This window comes from Hoplias malabaricus, chromosome 15 (assembly GCF_029633855.1).
Source record: "Hoplias malabaricus isolate fHopMal1 chromosome 15, fHopMal1.hap1, whole genome shotgun sequence".
Lineage (NCBI taxonomy): Eukaryota > Metazoa > Chordata > Actinopteri > Characiformes > Erythrinidae > Hoplias > Hoplias malabaricus.
The window spans coordinates 12,843,170-12,869,597 of NC_089814.1; the positions used below are offsets into that span (position 1 = coordinate 12,843,170).

Here is a 26,428-nt window from a genome sequence, read left to right on the forward strand (position 1 = left end):
GAAAGGATGCATGAAACATTTTCATAAGCAAAAGATTATGAATAGGTTACACACCGTCTGAAGATCTTTCACAAGTTTTTGTGGTTCAGTCGGGGCAGATAACTGTTATTGTGTAGACTCCTTATTACCTGTTGCCTATAACATTACTTCAGTTGTTGAAATATACAAACCACTGAACACTACAAAGCATTACTGTCTATTTTTTCACAGGATTGTATAAGAAGAGAGGAATCCAATGCAGCCTGAAGATGATGATCAGTAATCCGCACTGACCTCAGCTTTATTTCACCTGTGGCTTTACTGCTGTAAGTAATATGACGTCCACCACAACAACAGGTACCTGCAAGCCAAATAGCTGGTGGCCGAGCGGGGAAGCATGATGTTATTGTTTTTGTTTTAAGCTGTTTTTTTGAAGTGTTTTTTTTTTTCATAAGTTCTGAACCCTAGAGCCAGTTTGGTTTTATCTGCAGTGCAAAGAAACTATACAAACATTCTCTCATTGTCCTTTATCCTTTTTATGATTATTTTCTTTGCTGAAAAAAGGAGTTTGTGTTTGAAAAAGCCTCCATCCTCAAATAAGAGTAAAATGAATATTGCTTTGAGCTGTTGACAGATATCTGCTATTTATTTTGCTTGAATATATGTTTTTGTGTAATTAAGCTCCAAGATATCATCAACATGCTGGAGTAGTATAACCGGTCTAAGAACCAGCATAGGCTACTAAATAAGCCCAAGGCTTCACAGAATGACAGTAACCAGAGACAGGCTGTTTTCATTTTTAATGATTTTATTATATATTTAAAATTAAAATAAAATATTATTTTACTGTAGACTCAGAAGAATAAATCATTGAGACATAACTGAATAATATAAAAACCTACTGTTAATAACAGATGAACAACACATACAGCAATTCTTCAGTTTGGTCTTGATTTTCTCAACAGAGAATACTTTTCATTTTGCATTTGAAACTTAACACACCAATGCCCTGATGCCCTGGAATGGACTGGTATCCTGTCTAAGGTGTGTTCCTACAATTTTATAGTTATTTGCAATGACTATAAAATAATATGAGTACAAAAATGAAAAATCTGTCCTTTTCATTAAAGGTGATATATCTGACCTTTTTAAATATTAATATAGCAGCCAACGGCAAATTTTTATGTACAGATAAAGAAACACTCTCTGTGTGTTGTCCTCTGCTCTTTCATTAGCCAGTCCAGCCGAGAGCATTTGTTAGTACCCCATGTGAAAAGTTTGGCATTTCCCACATTTTTTGCGCTACCCAAGACTCAAGACTGTGACCAAACACATAGCATTATACATCCAATATGGCAGAGTACAAACGTTCAGGTAAAACAGATCATGCAAGTACTTCACCAGTGGGGAAAAAAGGGATCTTCATCTATAAAGGCCTCTGACAAAGAATGGAATAAAAATCTAAGTCTTTTTCTAAGATGGAGAAAACTAAGAGCTGCTGAAGGCCTACAAAATGACTCTAAATTACAACTGCTCCATTGTGCCTTATCTATGTTTAGCAGCCACTTTTCTGGTCTGAGACGCACCTCTCTCACTTTTAACTGTGAATATGGATTCCTGAAATGATGAACATGTCACCTAAAAGGAAAGTTATACATTTTACATAAAGCTCTTTTTTCCAATTTAAACCCCTTGTAAGGAAAAAAGCTTAATGTAAAGAGAATTACTTTACTCTTGAATTACAGGTTTATTGTTTCAGCTGTAGAGAGTGTTTCTTAGCAGTAATAACTAGAGAGGTTTGTTGTTCCTTTGTCTTTGTTTGGTACATTAAGCCATGCTAATGTTTTTTCTACATTTAGCTTAATAGAATATCCCTGTTGAGAACAGGAATGGAAGGAGTGAGGTGTGGCTGAAGGGAAGGGTGTAACTGATTACGATGAATTTGATCCTGGTGGTCTAGTGCAACATCTAGTGAGAGACAGGATCATATAAAGAACCTTTAATACAAAAATAGTTTCACATTAGCATATTAATTACAGTTGGTTAAATACATACAGTAACAGTAGTCACATCTTTTTAGTTAAAAGTATGAAAAATCATGACTAATTCCCTTTAGTTTCAGAAAAAACATTTAGCATTTATAAAAACCTACTGACTAATATACACTGGGTCAATAATGTTATGTACTGGCTATTAACTGAGATATAGTGGAGAATGGTTTTGTGTGCGTTTAACAACTATCAGATTTTTTTTTCATACCTAGCCTGTAAAATCAGCTTACATACAAATTACACAGATGAAGCATAAACAGATTCTGGTGCGTTACAAGTGGCAAAAGAAACTGCACTATGCACTGTGTGAAATGACAATCTATGCATTTCTTTATCATCAGGTCCAAAAAATGAACCTCGTCCCAAAGAGTCTATGACTTTTGTGCTGCAGCAAGCAAGGATTACATTTACACCAACCTCTTTGTAGTCTTTCAACAGTGCTTTAAATGTGTTCATTCCTGTTGTGTCTATAAAGGGTATGGAGGAACAGTCTAGGATAATGGTATGGAAATCCAACTCATTAACTATTAGGCCAATAGTTACATCACCATTTTCATTGTTAGCTTTCTTTGCAGCATTTTCTTTTGATCTTTTCACTAGTTTTCTTCTCCTGGATTTCTCAAGGAATGGCTCAAGTCCAACTGCTTTGTATAATGACTTTAAGAAAAAGTCCTTATTGGCATAGTAAAGGGGAGCCTGAAAGCGGAAAATTTTTACTTTGGGAATGATCTCAAGGTGGTTGTAGTCACTCATGTCTTCATAGTCATTGGTGTTCTTGATTTGGCCCAACAGTGAAACCTTAGGAAACTGGGTTTGAGACACAACACATACCATTGAAAAGACTACACCAATCACCAGCCCAATCTCCACGCTGATCAAAGCCGACGAAGACATTGTCACCATCCAGACAGCTGCATCAATCTTGCTGAGACCCCAAAGCCTGGGAAAGTCTTTGAATTTACGCAGGGCACCTCTCAAGCTAACAATAATGATGCAGGCAAGGACACACTTTTGCAAAGAGTAGAAGAATGGGGCTAAAAATAAAAGGACCAAGAGCACTACTAAGGCACTCACCAGGCTAGAGACTTGTGTCTGGCAACCTGTTGAGTCTTTGACCATGGTTTTGGCCAGAGCAGCGCTAGTGGTGAAGCAGTGGAAAAAGGATGGGATGATGTTACAAAAACCAATAGCCAACATCTCCTGGTTTGGTCTAACAGTGTATCCATTTTTTTTAGCAAACATCTCTGACAAGGAAACTGTGAAGGCAAAACTGATGACAGACAATGGAATGGCATCAAGTGCTATCCTTGGCATTAGTTCAAAACTTGGGACCTTGGGAGGAATAAAACCAGTTGGAATGGCACCTGAGATACTAGAGCTGTACTGCCCACTGAGGTCAGCAAAGTGTGACACTATGGTAGCTAGTGCCACTACTACAAGCTCTGTAGGCAGCGGCATCTTCAGACGATTTTTGTATCGCTCTTGGAGCTCCTTTCCTGCCACTAGCACTGCAATACAAATGGCACTTGTAATCATATCACAAAAATTGGTCTTGTGTATGTTCTTGAAAATGTTGATCCAGGTGACCACGACTGTTCCGTAGCCCTGGTGGCGTGGAATTTTGAGGCCCAGAAGATATTTAGCCTGGACAGTAAGGATAGTGCAAGAGGCACCCGTGGCAAAGCCATCTAGCATTGGAGCAGATAGGTAAACGGAGACAAAACCAAGCCGGAATACAGCCATCAGCACCTGGAAAGTATAACATATTAGTTGCACAGTAAACAGTTCTTTTTATCAATTTTAATATGCATAATGAAAAGAATTGAATACCTGATAGATTCCAGCAAGGAAGGTTAATGCTGCTGCAATGCTAATAGCATAGCATTCTTTTCCACATTCCATATTTAAGGCACTTATTGTGAAATTGGTTGCAGTTTTGCTGGATACTTCAGTGATGTTCCATCCACCACCCAAAGGGATTTGCTTACTCTCATCACTCAAATCAAAACCTGCCAGATAGACTTCCCTGTCTACAACCTGACCAACCATTAAGCTCATGAGACTGAATATCCCTACAGATACATGCCTGGACGTTCCCAAGATGAAGTAGATTATATTTGCAAAAAAGGATGTGTACAATCCATAAATAGGTTCCAGTCCTGCCAGCAGACAGTAAGCAATGGCTTGAGGCACCAGAATGATCCCCACTATGAGCCCTGACATTATATCGCCCCATACATATTCCTTTATTTTGTACTTTGGTAGCCAGAGCACCACTGGGAAGAGGCCTGCTAGTGTGCTCTTCACTCTAGGCACTGAACAAGAAAGTTGACGGCTCAGCTTGGTCCTAATGAATTCAACTGGTCTTTTTCTTTTTTGAGTCTTGCGTTCCAAGGAGCTTGTTGGAGATTTTGCATCTTCCATGTCTTCTAGCGATGATGTATCCATGTACTGATGAGGCTTTCTGCAGATATATGAAAAATATGCAGAAATATGTTGGTTATCTAGTACATTTTTCAAAGTATCAAAAGGTTTTCATGAAACAGATCCCTGTTGGAACTGCAGTGTGTCAGAATTGCCCCTAACCAATTATTTTACTTGGTTATTGAATTTAAAATTCTTCAACGACTCAACATGAATCAAGTGAAAATACCAGACTCTGCTACATAAAATTTAACACACCTGCTTGTGGTCGCTTAGTGATGTGGAGCGCAAGGATTTATCTACTGCTCCGGTTTTCTAAATGATCAGAAATGTGACTCCTTGTAAGTTACTGAGGAGTCACATTTCTGATCATTTAGAAAACCGAAGCAGTAGATAAAAATTTAGAGAGTGAAGAAAGCATTCGGTTATGTCAGGTCACATGAATTAAACTGCCAACTCTTAAACGAACTTTGTAAGTTCTCTGCAATCTTTGCAGTTTTATCTCTGTATATTTTATGTAAATGAAGTTCAGATTATATTTATAATATATTGTCTTGGCTGTCAGCTGAGATTTGTTTTAATTATGGACAGATATTAAGCCTTTGTATGCTTATCGACTTAACACAATGCCCTTTCATTTACTGACTTTGGCTATGAGGTATATTGACATGACTTTGTAACTATGACATAGCAGGAATTTATAGCCCTCTCCGTTAACTAATAATGCTTTTATGATGGCATTTATTGTGTGTGAGTGTATTGAAAAATATGAATGAATTATATGCATCAGGAAAAATATCCAGGGCAACTTTAGCAAATATGGCCTCAACACATAACTAAACGCTGGCTTAAATTTTACTGTATAAAAGGCTGCATCAGTTTGATAAATCAGATATGAAAATATGAAAGTAGTTCAGTTGTTTCCTGAAAAACACATTCAAAACAGAGAAGTGTAAACAATGTGTGAAGTCATATCATGTTAAACTATCTTAATGTCAGTAAAGTAAACAAATGTGTTTTGATGTGTGCCTCCTTCCTGCAAATAAAGGCTTAGCCTGAAACCAACTTGTGCACCCTTAACCTCATATTAATTATACTTACGTAGGTCGTTCTGTTAAATAGGAATCAGGCTATGTCAACAAGTGTACAAAAAAATTACTTTCAAACATTGCTTTCTCTAATGTGTTTGCAGGAGACAGATATTCTCTGAAAAACATTTCATAAAATGCCAAGTGTATAGCACTACGATACTTACATTACAAAGACATTTCAAAACATCACCTAACTAATTCAAATACACAAGCAAGTGCATATATAAGAATTATTTGATCTAGCTATAAATTTGTGTCAGTTTAATGCAAAAAAGGTATATATTGCAAAAAGGCATTTTTGCATTTAACTGATACAGATTTATAGCTAGATCAAATAATAAAAATAAACATATAAATATTTATATTTAAATATATAAATTGTCACTTACCACAATGATACAAGTTAAAGGCACTTCAATGCACCTCAGATTGAAGTTTTGACAATATTTAAAAGTAAGTTTCAGAAAAAACAACAACAACAGCACAACCTTGCACTTCCTTTTTCAAATGTAGCTGGTAGCTTAGAGTTCAAACTCACTTGCATATGATATAAAAACATAAAGGCAATCCCTTGTCAGATAATGCCAGTTTTTATAGGCTGAAAACACAGGGGGTGGGGCTGTTGTGTCTTTACAGGGTTGAACATAGTTATGGTAGTCCTCCAGTGAGCAAAATCAGCAGGATCAGGGCAAAGGGTGCAGTCCATTTGTACTTACTGCTCTCGTGTGTTCTTTTTAATACATAAGTCACCTAAAAGAACCACCAACTGTCAGCACCTGGCTCCTGTGTCTCATATATTACTTTCATAACCTGCTGTTTAACTTTTCCAACCATCTATTTAAGATTACACACACATACGTTCGAACTACTTATTAACATCCTTTACTCATTCCTTAGGTAGCGTCACCAATGTCCATGCCCTGAGTCCTACAAGCATCACAGATCTGATGATTTTGCTGTCCTGTCATTGCATTTGGTAACTATGTTTAAATTGAATTTTATTTTTGCAGATTTGTATTTTGGTTGTTATTGTGATTAGTATTTTAATATTGTAAAAGATGTTTTCCTAATATGTAGCAAGCCTAATGAAGCCAAAGAAAATTGAACTCTCAGTGTCTCGTGACATCACAACATGAGAAAAAGATTTTTAGTGTGTCAGCATGGCCACAGTAGATAAAGTACTGCTTTTCTTTCTTTCTTACTTTTTTCATATTACTGTTCTCTATATTCAGCTGGCCTTTTACTTTATATATATATATATATATATATATATATAAACACACACACACACACACACACACACACACACAAAACATACATTTTGTGGGCTTAAGTCCCCTTAGGGAACACATGTTTTTTTTTTTCATTATAAAGGGCCTTTTGGCAATTAGTTACCATTACAGGCTTTCAGCACATGACTGAAGCATAAGGGACACTATATGATTTGTTCTGGATATTTGTGTGTGTGTGTCAAGAAAGAAACAAAAGGCTACCATGACTGTGACTGTATATGCAGCACATGAAGTTCTGGTTTTGTTCCTGATGAAGGCATTCATTGTCTGTTACTGGAGATATTGACCACCAGACACTGAAAAATATTTCTGAATTATAATTTAAGTCACTGTATACCGTCTTTATGGAGGAAGCTATATGATAATACAGTTTATCTAAAATATTCTTGAGGAAATGATGTACATGACTATTAAGCCATAAGGCATTTAGCTTTAGTTGGTTAGTGTGAGTTCTAAACACCTTAATAAGATTTGTACAGTGTTCTGGAATTCATGAACAACATATATTTAACAAGTAATGAACAGACAAGTAAAGATGAGTAAGAGTTCATATTCAATATTTTTATCTAAATTATTTCACATGCTTCTACTACCAACAAATACATGGGGCTCTCTCTTTTACAAAGCCAGCTATTAAGGGCCAGAATATCGTGAGACAGAAAGACCAACTCACCCTCACCATAGGAGCGAGTATACACAGTGAAGAATACATTTGCCATGCCTTGCTCGCTGGTGTGTATCAGGTCTGCTAGCTTGCTTTGAATGGGGCAAGGGATGATGGGAAAAGAACGTCGCTTATTACTGAGCTCTCCACCTCGGCAGCCAATCCGGGACAGATGGGTAGAGAGGGGGAGGGGTGGATATGCGTTATCTGTCTTATCACCATGGAAACTGTGCCTCAGTCATGAGAGTAGCTGAACCTAAATGGATGAATGGTACTATAGAAAATGCATTTGTTTCATGAGACTGAATGAGCTGTTTGACAAAGCTGACTGAAATGAATCTGTAATTTCATGCAGAATATTAATAGGTTTTAAAAGACATGCTTTTGCAGTTCTTGAAATTCAAAGCAGTGTAAACACACTCTGTAACCTCTTTAATAAGACAATCCTTTATTCTGCTGATTTACATATTGTTACTGTATTAATACCCAAACAATATTTGTCTCATTATTTTACAGTGTAATACAGTAAACTACCCACACCCCCACCTCCAAAACCACCTCAAAGTAATATATAATGTCAAGTGGTGCTTTTGTGATATGTTTATAATGATGTAATAATTTGGCAATATTATTTTTTTGTTAATTATTATTTTCAGAGTTAGCATTTACAATATATCATCCATTCTGTAGCATATTCCTGTTTGGCCAAGCTTATGTTGTAATTTATATATTAACTTCAAAGCTCAAGACCATCCTGTGTAAATGTTTACACATGTTCAGCCAAGTCAAGTCACTTATTGCAAGGATGTGCTTAAGAATATCAAGTGTTAGGTCCCAAGTTTGGAAATTCATGGTATTCATGGTCTCAGTATTCATGTAGACTTTAACCACAATAGTTCAGACTTTGATGTTTGTGCAGTTTTGATTATAAAAGTATAAAAGTGAATATTTTCTACAGGTCTTTATTTATTTTATTTTATTTTTTACCAAATGCCTGCCATCTCTAATAATCTCAAGTCAGCAAATCTCAGAAATGTCAGGCATTTGAGGCAAATTTTTTACATTTCTAAACCTGAATTTGCCTCCTCTGACTGTGATTAGTATTTTTATGTATTTATACTGCTAATGTGTATGTACAGCTTGGGATTGAACCCATAGCTCCAGGATCCCGGGGCTGTGTCAGCATGAAACTGCATGTTGCACCACAGTGTTGCCCAGGATAAAGTCTACAAACAAAACGATTCAGTGTTATGTTCTACCTGACCAAAAAACATGGTTGTTAATGTTTCTTTTTTTCATGAATAGCTCTTCCTCTGCACCAAGTAGTTACTTATTATTTTAAGATTATTTGTAGTGAAGTTGTGTCTAAATATAAGGGGTTAATAGGAATTGATAGCTTAATGTATGAATTTGTATCTTTGAAGAAAACATCATGGCTTATTAATTAGATCATCATCATTAAATCATTTTAATTCATCATAATTATACCAAAATAATGTTGTTTTTTTGTGTCCTTAAACCATTGTAACGCATTTAAATCAGGATTTCTCCACGTTTTCTTTTTCAAATGAATGCTTTTGTTCACTGTGCTGATGCATTTAAAACTTCTGTTTATTGTTTTGGAGACAATACCTTGAACTAGACAAGATGTTTCATATCTCTTACATTAGTCTGCCACCATTGCCAGTTGGTTAAGGTGGCCCATTGAGCCAGTTCTAGTCCCAAGCCAGCATGTGCCTCTTCAGCACATGTTTGCTTCAGAATGTTTCTGGTTTATCTTTGTACTAATTTGTGAATTCCAGCCTGGCCCTTCTCAGCTTGGTGCTGTTGAGAAGTCCTGCATTCTGTAAACTGGTTTCATTGACATGTTGTGGCCTTCTGTATTTATCTCCATCTTTGTCAATAATACAGTAGTATATGTTAATATTCTGTTAAATATTTGGCTAAATATAAACATTAAATGTTTTTTTGCTTCTCACTATAAAAGGGTTAACAATACTTGATGGTTTTCCATCATTAGCCTAAACCCCATATACTGTTTTTAAAAAAGTATGTCAGAAAACTGTGTCAGACTCCACGTAAAGGCTTTTCCACATTGTTCCCTTACCCAAGCAACCAAGATTACTGACCCTTAAAAGCCACTTAAATCATTAACTCTGGCTTCCATAAAACAGATTTCTTCAGAAAAGGTTCTCATCATTAATGTCGTCTCCAGGAAAGATGAACTGGTGCTTGCCAAGAATGCAAATACTGGCTTTAAAATAGGTGTAAATATCACTTTTTTGCTAATTTTTTAAAATGACTAAAGATGTGTTGAACGCTGAATGCTGCTAGAGAATGCAATGACTTCAATGCTGAAATGCTAAAATGGATATAGATTTTCTGCCAATGCTAATTTAATTGTAATATTAGCCCGACCTATGCCAGTTTTCAGCAGAATTTAATTACTTAGAATTGGCAATAGGATTGTTAAGTGTTGTTTTTAGTTGTTTATCTATTTGCTCTTATTTGTTTGCAGTAATTAAGGTAATTTAATTCTAGGCTACCTGTAATCCGGTTTTCAGACAGGGTTAGCAGCAACACTGGCTACCCTCTTGTCTATGTACACGTTTTATAGGATTTGGAAAGACCTCAAGTCCCAAGCATGACCACTTAGTTTCTTAAACCCCAAATATTTTTTCCTACACTTCCAGAGTTTTTATTCGTTTTTTGTTTGTTTGTTTCTTTAGTTGCTGTGCTCTTCATAGATATGGTTCCTTCTTTATTTATTCAAATATTTTTATTTCAATTGTATTTTTATTTTATAGAGTATATTAACTTTTCATATTATGCTAACAAATATCACCTTAGGATTACAGCAAACAGGGAATGTATGATCAACACACAGGATTTATTATATTTAACATGAGAATACTGAGAATTAGGTGGATAACTATTTTTAAAAGCCTTAAACCCTAACTTTTTATCTACTTTTCCAGACATTTTCCTAATAATTGTTGTTGGGTGCCCCTGACTGTGGGGAATTCTGGTTTAGGCATGGCAAACACCAAAAAGAAAAATTCCTTAAGAGAAACAACTAAAATATGTCCCAGAGCAATTCATTGCCACATTACTAGCATTAACATGTTAGAATCCACCAAAGGCTTACAACTAGAATTGTTAAAACAGACAATATTTAAGTAAAGTCTCTCTTGTAGAGATGACATGGAACTGCTGCAGTGATGACATGGAGTTATTGCTGTTTTTCCACAGTACAGAAAATACTGTACTATATTTTTAAACGGATTTGAAACAATTTGAAACAACATTATCCATTTACTACAGAATTCACCAGTTTTTTGAGAGAATTCACCAGAGTTTGAAACCATATTAACAAATGCATGATTCTATTCAGTGTAAACACTCCATGACAAAGCTTTTGCTTAAAAAATATTTATTCACAGACACAAATTTCCCTTGAGACAGTGTGTTGCAAACTGTATCACCCTGATGCATGTTTTGTTTTTTGAATCTATAGAATGCTGCTAGGAGATACCTCCACATGTCTCTTCTCTTGCCAGTGTCTTAAAACAACCTCTCTTCAAGATTTCAGCATGCTCCTGTTGACAGAAGATGAAAGGTACAGGATGTGAGTCATAACACTTTGTTAAGTTAGCATGTTCTTAGTTAATATATTGTATTTGGGACAAAATTCAGAAAGGCATTTAAAGAATATTGAGTCCCACACTTAAACACAGTGTTTTTGCTCTTATTCATATAGAGTAATATGCACTTTGCTCTTATTTGTGTGTATATATAAACTAGTACTACATATTTCTTTACCTATTCATGCTCGCACTGGGAGCACCCATCAATGAAGTGCTTTAGCTTGGCCATTTAGCATTAGAGTAATTTAACATTGAGAGCACATCTCTCTGTGAGAAATCCATGCATCCAGGCTCACCTGACTGTAGCACTGGCTGGAACTGGCCAGCCATGCAGATCTCTTCCTGCTTCTGACGCACAATGCGCTGGATGGCAGGGGGCAGGCCACGAGGGTTGCGAGAGAAAACCAGGGCATAGCCATCGTCACAGGTGCCATCGTCCTTCAGGGTGCGGCAGGCATAGGTGATGGCATAGTTGTCGTAGTCAGTATCAATGACCCAGTAGTTGTCACCTGTTTAAAACAGATCACGTTTTGATATAGATTATGAAGAACACAGGCATATAATGTTTTTTCAACTTGTGTATTCACTGACCTCCACTGGACAGATAGCTGGCCAGGCCCTGATACGTCATGAACATTTTACCAGGGGTGGTGGGATCAGGCACAGTGTACTGAGCAGCCATATCAGCACATACAACCCAGAATCTAGTTATGGAAAGCAAAGTTAGTACTATAAGTATTTTAATTTTAGGATGTTATATATAGCTGTTTTAGTTAGTGCCCTATGCTGTTCTATTCTTAACTCACCCAAACAGAGTCACACGGCCCTTGGAGGAAGCAGTCATGGTGCCATCCTCATCAATAGTGTATTCTGCAGAAATGTTGTCCTGGAGGAAAAGTCCTTCTGGGTCTTTCTTCTGCTGGGCATACCACTTCCCTGCATACTGTGAGTGAAAGATCTCGAGTTACAAGACATCATTCATACTAGCAATTCACATGGCAACAATAAACAGACCCTACAGTTTCAGCCAGTAATATGCTATTTGTCTTAATTCTTATTAATTCTCTCGACTCACTTTTTTTGGGTCAAAGTCCTGCTTCACCATGAAGCTGTCTACCACACATGAACTTGACCAGCAACGTTCAATGTAGGACAAGAAGACCACAAGCAGGGCAAACTTGAAGTATTCCATTCTGTACGGCAAAGAGAGAGCAGGTGAGAACAGTCGTTCCCAAATCCACAAATGCTGCATATTTCACTGCTTCCATTTTTCTGTTTAGAAAGCACACCCACCAAAACTGTGTGGTGCAGTTGATTGCAAATCTACTGTTACAAAAGTTCAGCACAAAACGTCCATATCTTACCTGTTGTGAAGTTGTGTGGTGTTAAAGGAATAAGAAAAAAGGCAGCAGACCTCTCTTTATGGTTCCTCACCAGGCTATGATGTCTCCACAGTACAGGGCCCTCTTTATACCAACTCTACAGACGGGCTTATTGATTATTTTCACTTCTTGTAACTAAATAAGGTGCTTAAATCTAGGGTTAATCCGGTTGTAGAAATCCTCAGTGTAATCTGGCTTCTTGGTTCAACCCTCCCGTGCTTGCAGTAAAAACAATTAAGGCTTTATATAACACAAGTAACTATTCATTAAACCCCAAAGAATGATGATGACAAATGTAAATAAACAGGATCATTATATTGTAAGAGGACCTTTTGTGGTCAGAATGTACTGTGTGTTAAAATAGTAGGTTTACAGAAGGAAAAAAACTTTTTAATTTTAATGGAAGTAATTTTGGAGTGTTTCTATTGGTCTATTCATCAAGAAATTTCCACACAATGGGAAGGACAGCTGCTGATGTAGCAAATTAAAAATCGACAGAAATGGAGATATATGTTTTTAATTGGATGGCAACAATATATTGTGTTTATAAGACACAACACATTATACATTATGAATTTTTCTTATTAGTGATTTAGTGTGTGTTTTGTTCTCTGGGGGATGCTAAGTAATTGGGTAATTACAAGCTCCCTATCCAAAGAAAGCTGTGATAAAGAAAGCTGAGGTAGTGGTTTCGAGTCCCGCTCCAGGTGACTGTCTGTGAGGAGTTTGGTGTGTTCTCCCCGTGTCTGTGTGGGTTTCCTCCGGGTGCTCTGGTTTCCTCCCACAGTCCAAAAACACACATTGGTAGGTGGATTGATGACTCAAAAGTGTCCATAGGTGTGAGTGTGTGAGTTTGTGTTGCCCTGTGAAGGACTAGCGCCCCCTCCAGAGTGCTTTTCTGCCTTGCGCCCAATGATTCCAGGTAGGCTCTGGACCCACCGTGACCCTGAACTGGTTACAGACAATGAATGAATAAATGAACTGATAGGGCAGCATCTGGGTGGAATTCTGAATCATGTGCATGTAGCTAAAGAAAGGTTCAGTCTAAAGATAATTCTTCATTAAAAATTGCACTTTATTTTTAATATTGTCTGTTTAAACAAGTCTAGTTGTAAGCCTTTGGTGGATTCTAACATGTTAATGCTAGTCATGTGTCAACTAATTGCTCTGGGACATATTTTAGTTGTTCCTCTTAAGGCATTTTTCTTTTTGGTGTTTGCTGTAGCCAGAACCAAATCAAGTCACATGCCTTACTGTCTAATACACCATCTTTAATTGATTAACTCCTTGCTTTGCAGTCCCTGTTTTTGAAGCTGGTCATCAATGATTCACTGTACTTCTATCTTTACATGGTATCTGAAGACCTGACAGTGCTCTCTTGTTTTGGCAGAGGGACAGTGATTGCATTGTAATTGTTTGTTACAATGTGGAAGTGCCTGTGCCAAAGTTTTTTTCCATTGAGATTGGCTCCTTCTGGCTGTGGGCCAGTTTGATGAGATGTACAGCATTAACAAAGCAGCTTTTCATGTTATGAGGACCTATTATAGAACCGTTATATTGGAGTATTTAAAACACCTCTCTTCCTGTATTAGGTAATGCTGTATTAGTAGAAAAATATACTACGTTATTGGTTGACAAATTACAAAAATAAAAATATATATTGTTTTAGCACAGATAGGGTTATTACATACTGATCCACATTTGTAACTAAATAAGGATTCTATGAGCTGACTGAGATATGCATGTTAATTGACGGCTGTAGCAACACTGAAAATAGCAGATGTGTGAATTACGAGCTTCATTGTCTCATGTATGAAAATTCATATCATGTTTAATTTTACACAGTTTAACAGTGCATTTCACATTGTTCATCATTCTGCATTATTGCACCTTTTATATTTACACGAATCTGTAGTCTTCAAAGTTTTTCTAGTTAACTCCTCCAAGATGACCCACACTGAACCTCTCAGGTGACTGTTTCCCACGCGGCTGTGTAATCTCACAGTGAATGACCAACATTCTGTGAGTAGCATTAGGACTGGATTCTTAGTCAGTGTCCTTAAAGACCCACAGGATCCTGCCACTTGTTTCTAAAGTATTCAGAAGTACTCATACTGAATGCGGACAGGATGTGATGGCAGTCAATCCTCAGGACCCTTCCCTGAGGGTACCATTTTTGTCCAACTCATGAGCATTGTTCTTAGTTTAAAGGTAGCCCTGAAGTATTTAAATGTATCTGACAGTGCTGCTCTTCTCATTAAACCAGCCTGAGCTGCTGGCATAGACCATAGATACGCAGTTCAGTGATATTGTCTATTTGTAGTCAAGCTTTATAAGGATTAGCACAGTTCTTTTTAAAGACCTTTTCTTTCTTTGGCTGCCACACTACAGATATTTTGCTATATTTATACATGTAAACAGAAGTGCCAAGTCACAGATGTACTCAGGTTAGTAAGATGTGATCTTTTTAGCTGCTATTCTTATGCAGTAGAGCACATTGCACACCACATGCAGTGGATTTAGTCCAGACATAACATTGACATTGTTTACGCTGACCAAAAAATATTTTTGTGATCTTTAAGTAACTGCCATAAATTTTGGCAGGAAGTTAAACAGATGATGTCAGTGTGCACGTACTCCACATTGATTTCTGGTATGTGAGTTCCTAACTCACTCCTTTTCTGGACTGGTTGTGCAAGCTCACTTCCAGCACTGAAAATGGAGACTGAGTACATAAGAAACGCATCTATAACTTTTCTGTTTTACTTGTGCTACACGTGGGCCTCCTCCCTTGGACTTACAGACCTAATCTCCCACATCCCCCATGTGACCAGGCCTGGACACCAGCCAGCCTGTCCAGGCTTACAGACAAAAGCAGTGCACAGTGCAGGCTCAGAACAGAGGACTTTGACATTACTGCTGATTGAACACATGTTCCTACATACAGAAGACCTGGACCAGGCTTGGAACCTTAGTAAATCTGGGCCTTGTTTGTGTTGCTGTGTTGTTTTTATTTATTTTTTTTAGATTAAAGCCTTTTTTCTTAAGATTACAACAGAGAAGATGGTTGATAAAATGAATGTAGCATGTGGCATTATATCTGTAATACTGTAATAGCATTTTTCTTTCCACATAAAAGAATATAGTCTTGAGCCAATGTTAAATGGTAAATTAATTCTGTCAGAGTTCTGGTTTTGTTGCATGTGTGGCTTTGTTTGTGGGTCCCAGGCACGTACCTGCCTTCCATGTACCTGGAAACTATACTCTTATGTGCATTGTATCACAGAAAATCCAGAGGTTATAAATGTGTTCAAGGGATCATATTATAAAAATAATCACCTTTTCAGTGTACAAGCACATTAATTTGGGGACCTGGAGTGTCTACCAACACAGACAGTTTTTGTGGTCTACCAAATACATTAAACATCAGTTTTGTGTTAAAGCTTAGAGTGCAGACATCTCATGTTTATGCACTCAGAAAACAGGTACAGTAGAGGTACAAACAGTGTAAATTAACCTTTAAAGGTATAACAGTGGTGTTAAAGTCCAGTTGTGTTCCCTAAAGGTACATTACATTCTCTTCTCCAGAAGGAGAGGTGAATATTTATAATATTTAATTGTAGAATACTTTAACATAATATGAAAATTTTCATACAGATGAAATTGTCATACAGATGAAATGCACAAATCTGCATTTAAAATCTACAATTATAATAGTATAAGGTGCAATTATGTTCCTTGAGGGATATAAAATAAGTTTGCTAAATAAATATGGCAAAAAATGGGAAATGAAATGTAAGACAACAAAACCAGGGATTCCTCACTACTGGGCTCAAGTACCAGTGTCAGAGTAGCAGCAGAAGCACTTATAGTTTTCAAATGCTTTATTGTTATGTGCTCCTACTTGGAAGGAATGAAATGCTGCAGGTGCCATTACTCTTTGTAAATAAGATTGGTGACCTGCCTTAATGTGTTCAGTGTCTAAAAGGAATTATTTAAGTTAAATATATATATATATATGCAATTAGTCTTTTGCTGTGGTTTTGAGTAAGTTAAGGTCTAAATTGTTTAGAAGATTTTGTTAAAAATGTAATAAAATTTTGCAGTTTCTCTATAAAACTGTGAAACTTCTGGCTCAGTAGTCTTTCAAACAGTTGTTCTACCTCAGCTTCTCAGTATCAAACATTCTGACAGTCAAATTTGCAGCTTCATGTTGCTTTACTGTTGAGAACATCCAGTCAGGCATCTTCCTTGTACTGTCCCTATAGCACCCACTGTAATGCTCTAACTGTTCATTAAATCACAGACCATTGAAACTCTTTTATTCAGCAAAACTATGAGGTTACAAACAGTGTTACACTGCGCCCTTCTGGGCATTTTAAATATTGCAACCTTCTAAAAGAAATGTATTTTATGTAATGTAAATGTAAATTATAATTCGAGGAGTTTATATTTGCCTTAATTTAACAGAAGTTGAAACAAGCTATATGTAATACATTTTAATGTATTTTAATTTAAATTAATATTCGCACTGTCTGTATTATATTTTGATATGGAATTATCCCTGTGTGCATTCTCCAATCAACAGTAATTGATGCTGGTCACTAGATGGCAGTGTAATATGTATAATATCTAATATGGATGGCAGTTTTTTTACGTTAAGAACAGTGATTCGTTATTCCGTTGTTCTAAAGAATGTGTATATTGTATGATTCTAGGCTATATTTTGAACAAACATCTGATCTACATCAGTATCAGATACAAGTGAATGGTCTCACACCTGATGAAAGCAGTCCTCACTGTGGATAATTATGTGCAGGTATCATGCTATTAATAAGGTGATTATCCTCCTGACCTTTTGTTTAATATGTTTAGTAAGTCTTTATATAGATGTGTGTTAATGACATTTTTGTACGCTTCCTGTTGCTTTCGAAATAGGGACCAATGTATTTAATATTCATTATCAAAATTACAAAAAAAAGTACATAAAATTACAATATAGGCTCGTAATACACTTTAAAATAGTAAGTCAATGAACGAATACAAGTTGTGACAGTGAACTGAAGTATTAAAAGGTTATAATGTTAAAAACTTGCAATCTTATAAAAAATGCATTTTATTTATTTATTTATTTACAGTTTAGAGAAGGGCAGTAGTACTGCTGTCTTGGTGAGGGGTGAGGAAAGGACCAGGGTGCTGAGATAATCAGCTAGTGGCCTGACTAAATAGGGCTTAGGAATGAGGAGTGTGTTTTTAATAAGAACATAAAGAGCTTGTGCCACAAAGGCCTGGGAGAGGCGACAAGGGGAACAATCCAAACACAAATCTCCTGTACACATCTGTAACATCCGTGGGACCATTTAACTGAAAAGTGCTGCCACCAAATATCAGTCACCTGCTAATGAAGTGAAGAGGAGCAGAAGAAGAAGGCAGAGGTATTCCGTTTTGACAGTGGACCCCAGCTTTGCTGCACATTACCTAATCAGTTTTGCATGAGCGAATCCTGGTTCACCTTCAGCACTCTTAGGGGAGCACCTTGCTGATGACAGTTGGATTGGACACAGGTTGCCCCTGCTGCTGCAGGCATTTCTCTGCAAAAGAGGATCCTATTCTGTCGTCCTTATTTTTTCTCTGTGGATTTACGATCATGTTCTGTAAATATCTTTCTCTCTTTTAAGACCCAATAAGCCTGAACCTTGTTACAACCTCTTAAGGTGATCACAAGCCAGTACTGGGAAACAGGCATAGAATCCCAAACTCAAGATGAGTGTCAAAAGTGAAGACGTGCAGAAATTCTTGGATGGAAACCCGGATTTTGCCAAGAAGTATTTTGAAAAAAAGCTCAAACCTGGGGCTGTGGCCTCTGTGACTGGAATTCCAGAGTCTAAGGTGGATTTGGATTCTTTTTCAGAGATGTGCCAGGTAGAGGAAGGCGCCATGTTCTATGATTTAATCAAAGACATGCAGGAGAATGTCAACATGGAGAAAGTGATTTTCAAGATCCTGAAGAGAATCAGTGCTTTGATTCATGCCGACCGCTGCAGCTTATTCATGTACCGACAGAGAAACGGCATCGCAGAGCTGGCCACCCGGCTATTTAATGTCACTACTACATCTCAGCTGGAGGATTGTGTGGTTCCTCCAGACTCTGAGATTGTTTTTCCTCTTGATATTGGCATAGTAGGCCATGTTGCTCAAACCAAGAAAACCATCAATGTTAAAGATGTTAATGAGGTAAGAATCACATTTATAGAATTTATTTTCAACAATTTTAACAGGAGGAAAACACAACAACATACTGGCTGTATGATATCTTAATTCATAAATAAATAAATTAAATAAAGAGGGACAAAAAACCCATCTGTGCATATTAATATGGTAGAAAGTATATATTTTCAGACACCCAAATCCTCTTGACATAATCCATTTATTTCAATATCTTATGACCCATTAACTAGTGGGGATTATTTCACCTGTGGTATTTTTTGGGGACAGTGAGAAGATGTAGGCGATTAATATTAAACCTAACCCTAAATTAAAGAAAGTGATTTTTCTTTGTTATAGTTTAACCCCCTGCTCATGTTGAAGCTTGAAAAAAAGTTAGAGCTTACCTATACAGACATCCCTGCAGAATACTGACTACAGGTTATTCATCTATTAATTGTAGTGGAGCATCGCTGTATAACCACTGACCCAGCAAGCATATTGTTGCTCTCCAGTGAAAAACATCTATCTCCCAAAATAGGAACTTTACAGAAAAATGAAAAAACATCTTTTCTTTCAATAGAAGACAATGTAAACATTTTTATTGCAAGTAATTTTGGAGTATTTCTACTTGTCCATTCATTCAAAGTGAAGGACAGCTGTCATGTTCAAATGTAAACTAATAATCGACAAAAATATAAATACATGTTTTTAATTGGACAGCGATGCTATCTTACAGCTATTAATGGTTGCATGCTGTGAGGAGCACCCACTCAGCAGAGTAAAGAAGTTATAATAAGTTTGGACACTCTCTGAAAGGTTTTTCCAGTGTTTACAATTTTCCACATTTTAGAGTTACAGTGAAGACATCACAAATATTTTATAATTTAGAGTCTTCTGTGTAGCTATATTTAAAAACAACTTTGCCCTGGCTGTCTGTGACATTCATTGTGTGCTGGGAGATCTACTACTGTTATGGTAGGGACCCATGGTGTGTTGTTAAAAGAATGGACCTTAATCTTCACTATATTTTGTCTTATTCTTATTTATTTTGACAAAAAACATTGAATTATATGCTGAATCATTTTTTTGTGCTGAAACGTTTTTTTAATAATTCCAGAACAGTCACTTCAGCTCATTTGTTGACGAACTGACAGAGTACACAACACGCAACCTCTTGGCTACACCCATCATGAACGGCAAGGATGTGGTGGCAGTTGTCATGGCTGTCAATAAAACTACTGGACCCCATTTCACAGATGCGGATGAGGATGTGAGCCATTGTATACCATGTCTCAAACTGACCTATCATTACCCCAAAACAATGTGCTTTCATGAGAAACAAAAAGAGCTTATGGAATATATTATTTATCTTACAAAAGATAGCTAAACCGTAATAGATGATTTTTAATGGGTGTAAGTAGAGTTCGGGCCTGTGCTCACCATTTTACTTATTTGTTTAAATGCAATGCACCCTCTGTATTCCAAATTATAGTCATACTTCTTGCTGAATCAACATTTATAAGATACATGACCTTGCTAGATAAACTTCCATGGCAATAGACTGTTGGACCGTGTGGTTAGAAATGGTTAAACATGGCACTTATTTGGAAACCATTTCAAGTGACCCTTGTAAATAATTTTGGCACTGAATTCTGTGCTGGTACAATGCTTTGTGGGAGGGGGGAAAAGGTATTACCCCACTGCCCTTCTTAAGATGGAATATAAGCAAAGGCTTAAACATCTCTGGAGGTTTATAAGATGTCTGTGAGGTAAATCTTTTATAAAGGTCAGGCACACAACTATGTTGTTGTCCAGTAGAGCTGTGGCTTATCCATGTGTTCCCTTATCATTTATCCAGGCCTTGATGTTAACATGTACAATTCTACAGGAACCAAATCATTCTGCACATATTTCACATATTAATTAAAATGTTGTATCTTTCGTTTACAAATCTGTTAAAGCTGTTAATTCTCCTTCCCAGCTTTTTTTAAAGTATCTAAAAGTTGGTGCATTGAACTTGAGGATTTACCACTTGAGCTACCTGCATAACTGCGAGACACGTAAAGGACAGGTTAGTGTGTCCTATGTCTCCTTGGATACCATGATGTTGTCCAAGGTGAAAGGTTCTAACATCATGATCTCTTCTGTGGACAGCTGCTCTTGTGGTCTGCTAACAAGGTGTTTGAAGAGCTCACAGACATTGAGCGACAGTTTCACAAAGCTCTGTACACAGTGCGTGCATACCTCAACTGTGATCGGTACTCTGTGGGCCTGCTGGATATGACCAAAGAAAAGGTACACCCAAAAGCTCTATATCCGTTTCTGTATTTTCAGACTGAATCTCCTACCTACATAGTGGTACCCGCTGAAATTTTAGAATCCATACCTTTGCCAGAACCTGTGTTTACATGTCTATCTGAGCAAAGTGAAACATCATACCTTTTGGAATTCAGTATCTTTGTTCTGCTTCTCCTGTGTGCTCTTATATAGGAATTCTTCGACATCTGGCCTGTTCTGATGGGAGAACAGGCACCGTACTCTGGCCCTGTGACTCCAGATGGAAGGGTATGAGTCTGAGCAGCTCTAGAAGCTGAATGATTCAACATTTCATTTAGGCTTGACATAACTTGAAGGCCCATTTATTTATTTTCTTCCAGGAAATAATTTTCTACAAAGTTATTGATTATATTTTGCATGGAAAAGAGGAGATCAAAGTCATACCGTAAGTTTTTCGTCTTTTAAATATAGTTTATGTAAGGGTTAAAGTATATGTTTTTATATATATTTTTGTTTTTGTAACAGAAACCCGCCTGCAGACCACTGGGCACTGGTCAGTGGGCTACCCACTTATGTAGCAGAGAGTGGTTTTGTAAGTGTTGATCATTTGCTTTTGAGGCACTTATATGTTGTGACATAGTGACTTGTTTTAATATGTTTATTTAATTTGTGTTTTAGATTTGCAACATCATGAATGCAGCAGCTGAGGAAATGTTCAGCTTTCAGGTAGAAATCCATCTTCCCTGCACAAAGATTACATTTTACTCCATGAGAATTTAAACAGCACATTGTGATGTCCATTATTTCCCACCCATACCAAACACATTTCTCCTTGTGCTATAGACTGAAAGTCTTGATGACAAAGGCTGGACTATTAAAAATGTGCTGTCTCTGCCAATCGTCAATAAGAAGGAGGAAATTGTGGGAGTAGCAACATTCTATAACAGGAAAGATGGCAAGCCATTTGATGAACAAGATGAACAGCTAATGGAGGTAGGGTTGTTTGTTTTACTATGTTTAAACTCAATAAAATATTATGATGTAGTTCAGTTCCATGGAAAATAGCGATTATTTTTCAGGCTTTGACCCAGTTTCTGGGCTGGTCAGCACTCAACCCGGACACCTATGATAAGATGAATAAGCTGGAGAACCGGAAGGACATTGCCCAGGACATGGTCTTGTACCACGTTAAGTGCCGAGATGATGAGATTCAAAATATCCTTGTAAGTTCAATTCTTTAAATAGTTTATCATTTTCAGCAAGTAACTAAATAATGTGGATGAATGAGCATGGATTTGACTCTTTTTGTATTCTAGAAAACCAGGGAGGTTTATGACAGGGAACCAAGAGACTGTGAAGAAGATGAACTTTTGAAAATCCTGGTATGCAAAGTGTTCTAAACACTTAAGCTCAGTTACATATGTCATTTCAGTGCATTATTGGCAAAGATACAAATAAATGATGCCTATTCCATTTCCTTTTTCCTGCAGAAAAAAGAACTTCCTGGGCCAACTAAATTTGAGATCTATGAATTCCGGTTTTCAGACTTCGACTGCACTGAAATGGATCTGGTGAAATGTGGGATCCAAATGTACTATGAAGTTGGAGTTGTCAAAAAATTCCAGATCCCTCAAGAGGTCAGTGATTGTTCTGGATGGGGACCCCAGTACTACAGAATTAAAATCTTACAGTGTCCATGTACATATAGTATATGAATTAAGAACCCAATGTAGTAATATCTGAATCCTTTTCCTATTAGGTTCTTGTGCGTTTTATGTACTCTGTCAGCAAAGGCTACAGGCGGATCACCTATCACAACTGGCGACATGGCTTCAACGTGGGACAAACTATGTTCACGCTGCTAACCGTATGAACCTCATGACTATACCACCATTGCACTTGCTTCCACAGATAATGCTTTTGTTGCATATAATCTGAATTCAAGAAGTTGCAATAGCAACTACAATTTTGGTTATTTATTTGTGGAATCAGACAGGGAAACTGAAGAGGTACTACACAGATTTGGAGGTCATGGCCATGATCACAGCTGGTTTCCTGCATGATATTGACCACAGGGGCACTAATAATCTCTACCAAGTGAAGTGAGTTAACCACGGTCAATCACTGCAAGATGTGTTTTTCTACTGCAGAATGAATTATATGTCAGCTGCTTAAAATATATAAAAATTCTGCCATCAATGTTGTAATTTTGTGCTTTTTGTATTTATCTGTGATCAGATCTCAAAATCCACTAGCAAAGCTGCATGGCTCCTCCATTCTGGAGAGGCATCACTTAGAATTTGGCAAGTTCTTGCTTGCAGATGAGGTAAGAATTGTATCTTAAATAACTAATACGTAAACTATTGGTAAATATCTGGCAAAGATTGATCCTGAACTTTCTCTTTATTCCCAGTCCTTAAACATTTTCCAAAACCTCAACAGAAGGCAGATAGAGCATGTTTTCCACCTCATTGATATTGCCATTATTGCAACTGACCTTGCCTTGTACTTCAAGTGAGTTAGCATTATTTGAGTATTATTATTATTTTTAAAAAATAGTTCAATTTTAGAATTTAAATATATTTGTACTCCCTTTCATTAACAGGAAGAGGACAATGTTCCAGAAAATTGTGGATCTCTCAGAGACATACGAGGATGAGAAAAAATGGGTTGATTTTATGTCTCTGGAAACAACGAGGAAGGAGATTGTAATGTGAGTATAAATAGTTTAAAGGTGCATTAAGCCCCTGCAGAAATCAAACTTGGCAAAACTGCACAAGATAATGTTGTGTTTCTGATGTAGGGAAGGTAATAAAGTTTTATACTAAAGGTTCATTTAAGATCTGTTTCTGTTCCACTGAACAAACAGGGCTATGATGATGACAGCTTGTGATCTGTCAGCTATCACCAAACCATGGGAGGTGCAAAGCAAGGTGAGCTCTCACAGGAGTTTTTGTTTAATGTGGAATAATGTGAAACAGAAGAGGAGTTCTTCAGCCTGACACTTTGAATCTTCCCAGGTGGCCCTTTCAGTTGCAGCAGAATTTTGGGAGCAGGGTGACCTGGAGAGGACTGTTCTTGAACAACAACCCATCGTGAGTAGTTTAGAGTTTGGCATTTTGTCCGTGTCTGAGTTGGTTATGTTAGAACACTAACGTCAGGTCTGATTCTGTATAAAAATGCAATGTTTTTGTTTGTTTTTAAGGCTTGTCATGTATCTTGAATTTATTTGTAGCCCATGATGGATCGGAACAAAGCAGCAGAACTGCCCAAGCTTCAGTGTGGTTTTATAGATTTTGTCTGCACGTTTGTTTACAAGGTACAGTGTACTCTGTAATTATGAGTAAACTGCATTATGCTCTGCTTCAAAGCAGAAAAATATATTAAACATCTCAAATTCAATTGTGTCAACATCATATACACTTCTCCTATGCAGGAGTTCTCTCGTTTCCACTCAGCCATCCAGCCTATGTATGATGGCATCCTGAACAACAGGAGAGAATGGAAGGCATTGCAGGAAGAATATGAGGCAAAGCTGAAGGCAGCTGAAGAAGTAGCCAAGGCAAAACAGGAGGCTGCAGCAGCCAAAAATGGTTTGAATTTTACATGGAAATATCTTTACTAAATAAGCATTTTTTACAGCAAATGTTGCCTTTGTAGTGAATAGTAACGTCTGTTGCATTTGCCATTCACGCATGGAAAAGGGCTTTTGTTTTTCGTTAAGCATTTCTATTCTATTCTTTTTCTATAGCCACTATGAACAACGCCAGTGGAGATTCATCAGGGTCCAAGACTTGCTCAGTCTGCTAAAACTGAAGAATGACTTGGAATGGCAAGGTACTTTGAGAGAGAGCACAGCCACTGATGGCACATGTGAGGAAAACCACATCTCTGACCACAGAGACCTCGGAAAAAGGGTGGTAATTTCAATGCATCACAACCAAAACCTTGAGACTGGCACTTAAATTTGGCTTCAGTTATATACTCTATATATTTATACTGTTCTGTATAAACATGTTTATATTTTGGCTCATAGATTGTTCTTAGATCTGTTAATAATGAGTAAATAAATTAAAGAAATTCCAGAATTGGAGTGTGTATAGTGCCAGTGTGGTTATATTTAATGAACATCACAATGCAATGATGGATAAAACAATATAATTGAATTATTGTTGAAAGATGCAAGATTGTAATGTTAACTGGGACAGCTGTTTTATACTTTTTGTTGTTATTTATGAAAATGAGTTATTTATCAAGCTGAATTTGCAGTAGCGAACAAGTCTGTCAAATGGGGAATGAGAACATTTTATAAAACATATACCATAAAACGACAAACATCAAAAATCAACAACACATCTGTTAATGTATAAAAAAGTACAATATTCACACTTTGGGTATCATAAGTGATTTTAAAGATTGTGACAGAGATGTTCAGATAAGTGCTACTGGAATTTTTAACTTACAGCTTATTTACAACTCATTTTTCATAAAAAAAATTCAAACAACAGATATCACAGGTTTCAGTGTATCAGACGATGTTGTACTTATATATTTTAACCACTTGAGAGTCATTCAATTTAATTTCCATCATAAGGTCAAGTGCTTTGCTTGTCCTTTGCTGAGAAATTCTAGCACTTGATGCTTCCATTTGTGAGACATGGAATTGGAAAAAAAACAGTTGCCGGTGGCCTTTATTCCATACATCTAATGAGTGCACAGCAAACATCTGATGAAACAAAACCTGTTGATATCTCAGCTGTAACATAAACGTTTTCATAAACATTCATAAAATCCCTGACAAGGATTCGATGTCTCGTTTTCTTGTGTGATATATTTGGTAGCGGAATTTGTCATTTTCCAGCAGCTGTGTTTGATTTCATTCTGTAAATAAACATGTAGAAGAGACTGGCTTTAGCATGAGAGCATGTCACTGGAGTATATGCTAAAGCTCCTGAATTAAGGCAGGTTATTTTTGCTATTGAACGTTTGATTGTGCTACTTCAATAGCGCATATATAAGTTTAGTTCATGTGTTTATGCCTGAATGGAAATCAATTCAGTTTATCAGATCTAAAAAAACAGAAAGTGTAGAACTGATCTTAACATGAACATTTCTCATTGTACTGCTTTTAAGATACGTCCCCACACCAACATGTTTGATAAATACCCCTGTAAAGCTGTTTATGTATGCGCTCCACAAAAAAAGGATTAAAGTACATGTTTTTATTAACTTTTTTAGTTGTGTTTGCTTAAAAGTCAACTGTTCTGCAACTGGGGTTCATTTCTACAATTACATTTAATCCAAGCTGAGAATTTGAGGCATTGTTTTTGATGGTCTATTTCTACTAGCCCTTTAATTAGCTTGTCATGTCACAGCCGTTTATGTGCAATGACTCACTCTCTAATAAAGCCTCT

At 36.9% G+C, this 26,428-nt stretch overlaps 3 protein-coding genes across 3 annotated transcripts; 1 reads left to right on the forward strand and 2 right to left on the reverse strand.

Annotated features, from left to right (window-relative positions):
* Positions 1-1,866: 1,866 nt before the first annotated feature.
* On the reverse strand, positions 1,867-7,582 carry slc26a1 (solute carrier family 26 member 1). The gene is made up of 3 exons (XM_066645977.1): positions 7,511-7,582; positions 3,861-4,494; positions 1,867-3,779 (listed from the first exon to the last, which is right to left on the reverse strand). Exons 2-3 carry the CDS (start codon positions 4,476-4,478, stop codon positions 2,268-2,270), a joined length of 2,130 nt encoding a protein of 709 aa, XP_066502074.1. The 5' UTR covers positions 4,479-4,494; positions 7,511-7,582; the 3' UTR covers positions 1,867-2,267.
* Positions 7,583-11,089: 3,507 nt separating this feature from the next.
* rbp4l (retinol binding protein 4, like) lies at positions 11,090-12,340 on the reverse strand. The gene is made up of 5 exons (XM_066646405.1): positions 12,224-12,340; positions 11,955-12,091; positions 11,740-11,852; positions 11,445-11,657; positions 11,090-11,100 (listed from the first exon to the last, which is right to left on the reverse strand). The coding sequence occupies exons 1-5, from the start codon at positions 12,338-12,340 to the stop codon at positions 11,090-11,092; spliced, it is 591 nt and encodes a 196-aa protein (XP_066502502.1).
* Positions 12,341-18,064: 5,724 nt separating this feature from the next.
* Positions 18,065-26,428, forward strand: pde6b (phosphodiesterase 6B, cGMP-specific, rod, beta). Its single transcript, XM_066645517.1, has 22 exons — positions 18,065-18,764; positions 19,855-20,007; positions 20,719-20,808; positions 20,892-21,032; positions 21,228-21,302; positions 21,395-21,459; positions 21,540-21,606; positions 21,693-21,740; positions 21,858-22,007; positions 22,094-22,237; positions 22,331-22,396; positions 22,505-22,651; positions 22,774-22,881; positions 23,007-23,116; positions 23,253-23,340; positions 23,428-23,528; positions 23,620-23,727; positions 23,884-23,947; positions 24,035-24,109; positions 24,250-24,333; positions 24,451-24,607; positions 24,766-26,428. The coding sequence occupies exons 1-22, from the start codon at positions 18,294-18,296 to the stop codon at positions 24,822-24,824; spliced, it is 2,571 nt and encodes an 856-aa protein (XP_066501614.1). The 5' UTR covers positions 18,065-18,293; the 3' UTR covers positions 24,825-26,428.

Excerpts from the sequence above, each read along its gene's own strand:
- pde6b (XM_066645517.1), top strand. The coding sequence starts at position 18,294 with ATGAGTGTCAAAAGTGAAGACGTGCAGAAATTCTTGGATGGAAACCCG. Across the intron at positions 21,460-21,539 it reads GAGGAGATCAAAGTCATACC|AAACCCGCCTGCAGACCACT; the intron begins GTAAGTTTTTCG and ends TTTTTGTAACAG. Across the intron at positions 23,948-24,034 it reads CATGGGAGGTGCAAAGCAAG|GTGGCCCTTTCAGTTGCAGC; the intron begins GTGAGCTCTCAC and ends GAATCTTCCCAG.
- rbp4l (XM_066646405.1), bottom strand. The coding sequence starts at position 12,340 with ATGGAATACTTCAAGTTTGCCCTGCTTGTGGTCTTCTTGTCCTACATT. Across the intron at positions 12,092-12,223 it reads AGGACTTTGACCCAAAAAAA|TATGCAGGGAAGTGGTATGC; the intron begins GTGAGTCGAGAG and ends TTTCACTCACAG. Across the intron at positions 11,853-11,954 it reads GGCCGTGTGACTCTGTTTGG|ATTCTGGGTTGTATGTGCTG; the intron begins GTGAGTTAAGAA and ends TTCCATAACTAG.
- slc26a1 (XM_066645977.1), bottom strand. The coding sequence starts at position 4,478 with ATGGATACATCATCGCTAGAAGACATGGAAGATGCAAAATCTCCAACA. Across the intron at positions 3,780-3,860 it reads TCCTTGCTGGAATCTATCAG|GTGCTGATGGCTGTATTCCG; the intron begins GTATTCAATTCT and ends TATACTTTCCAG.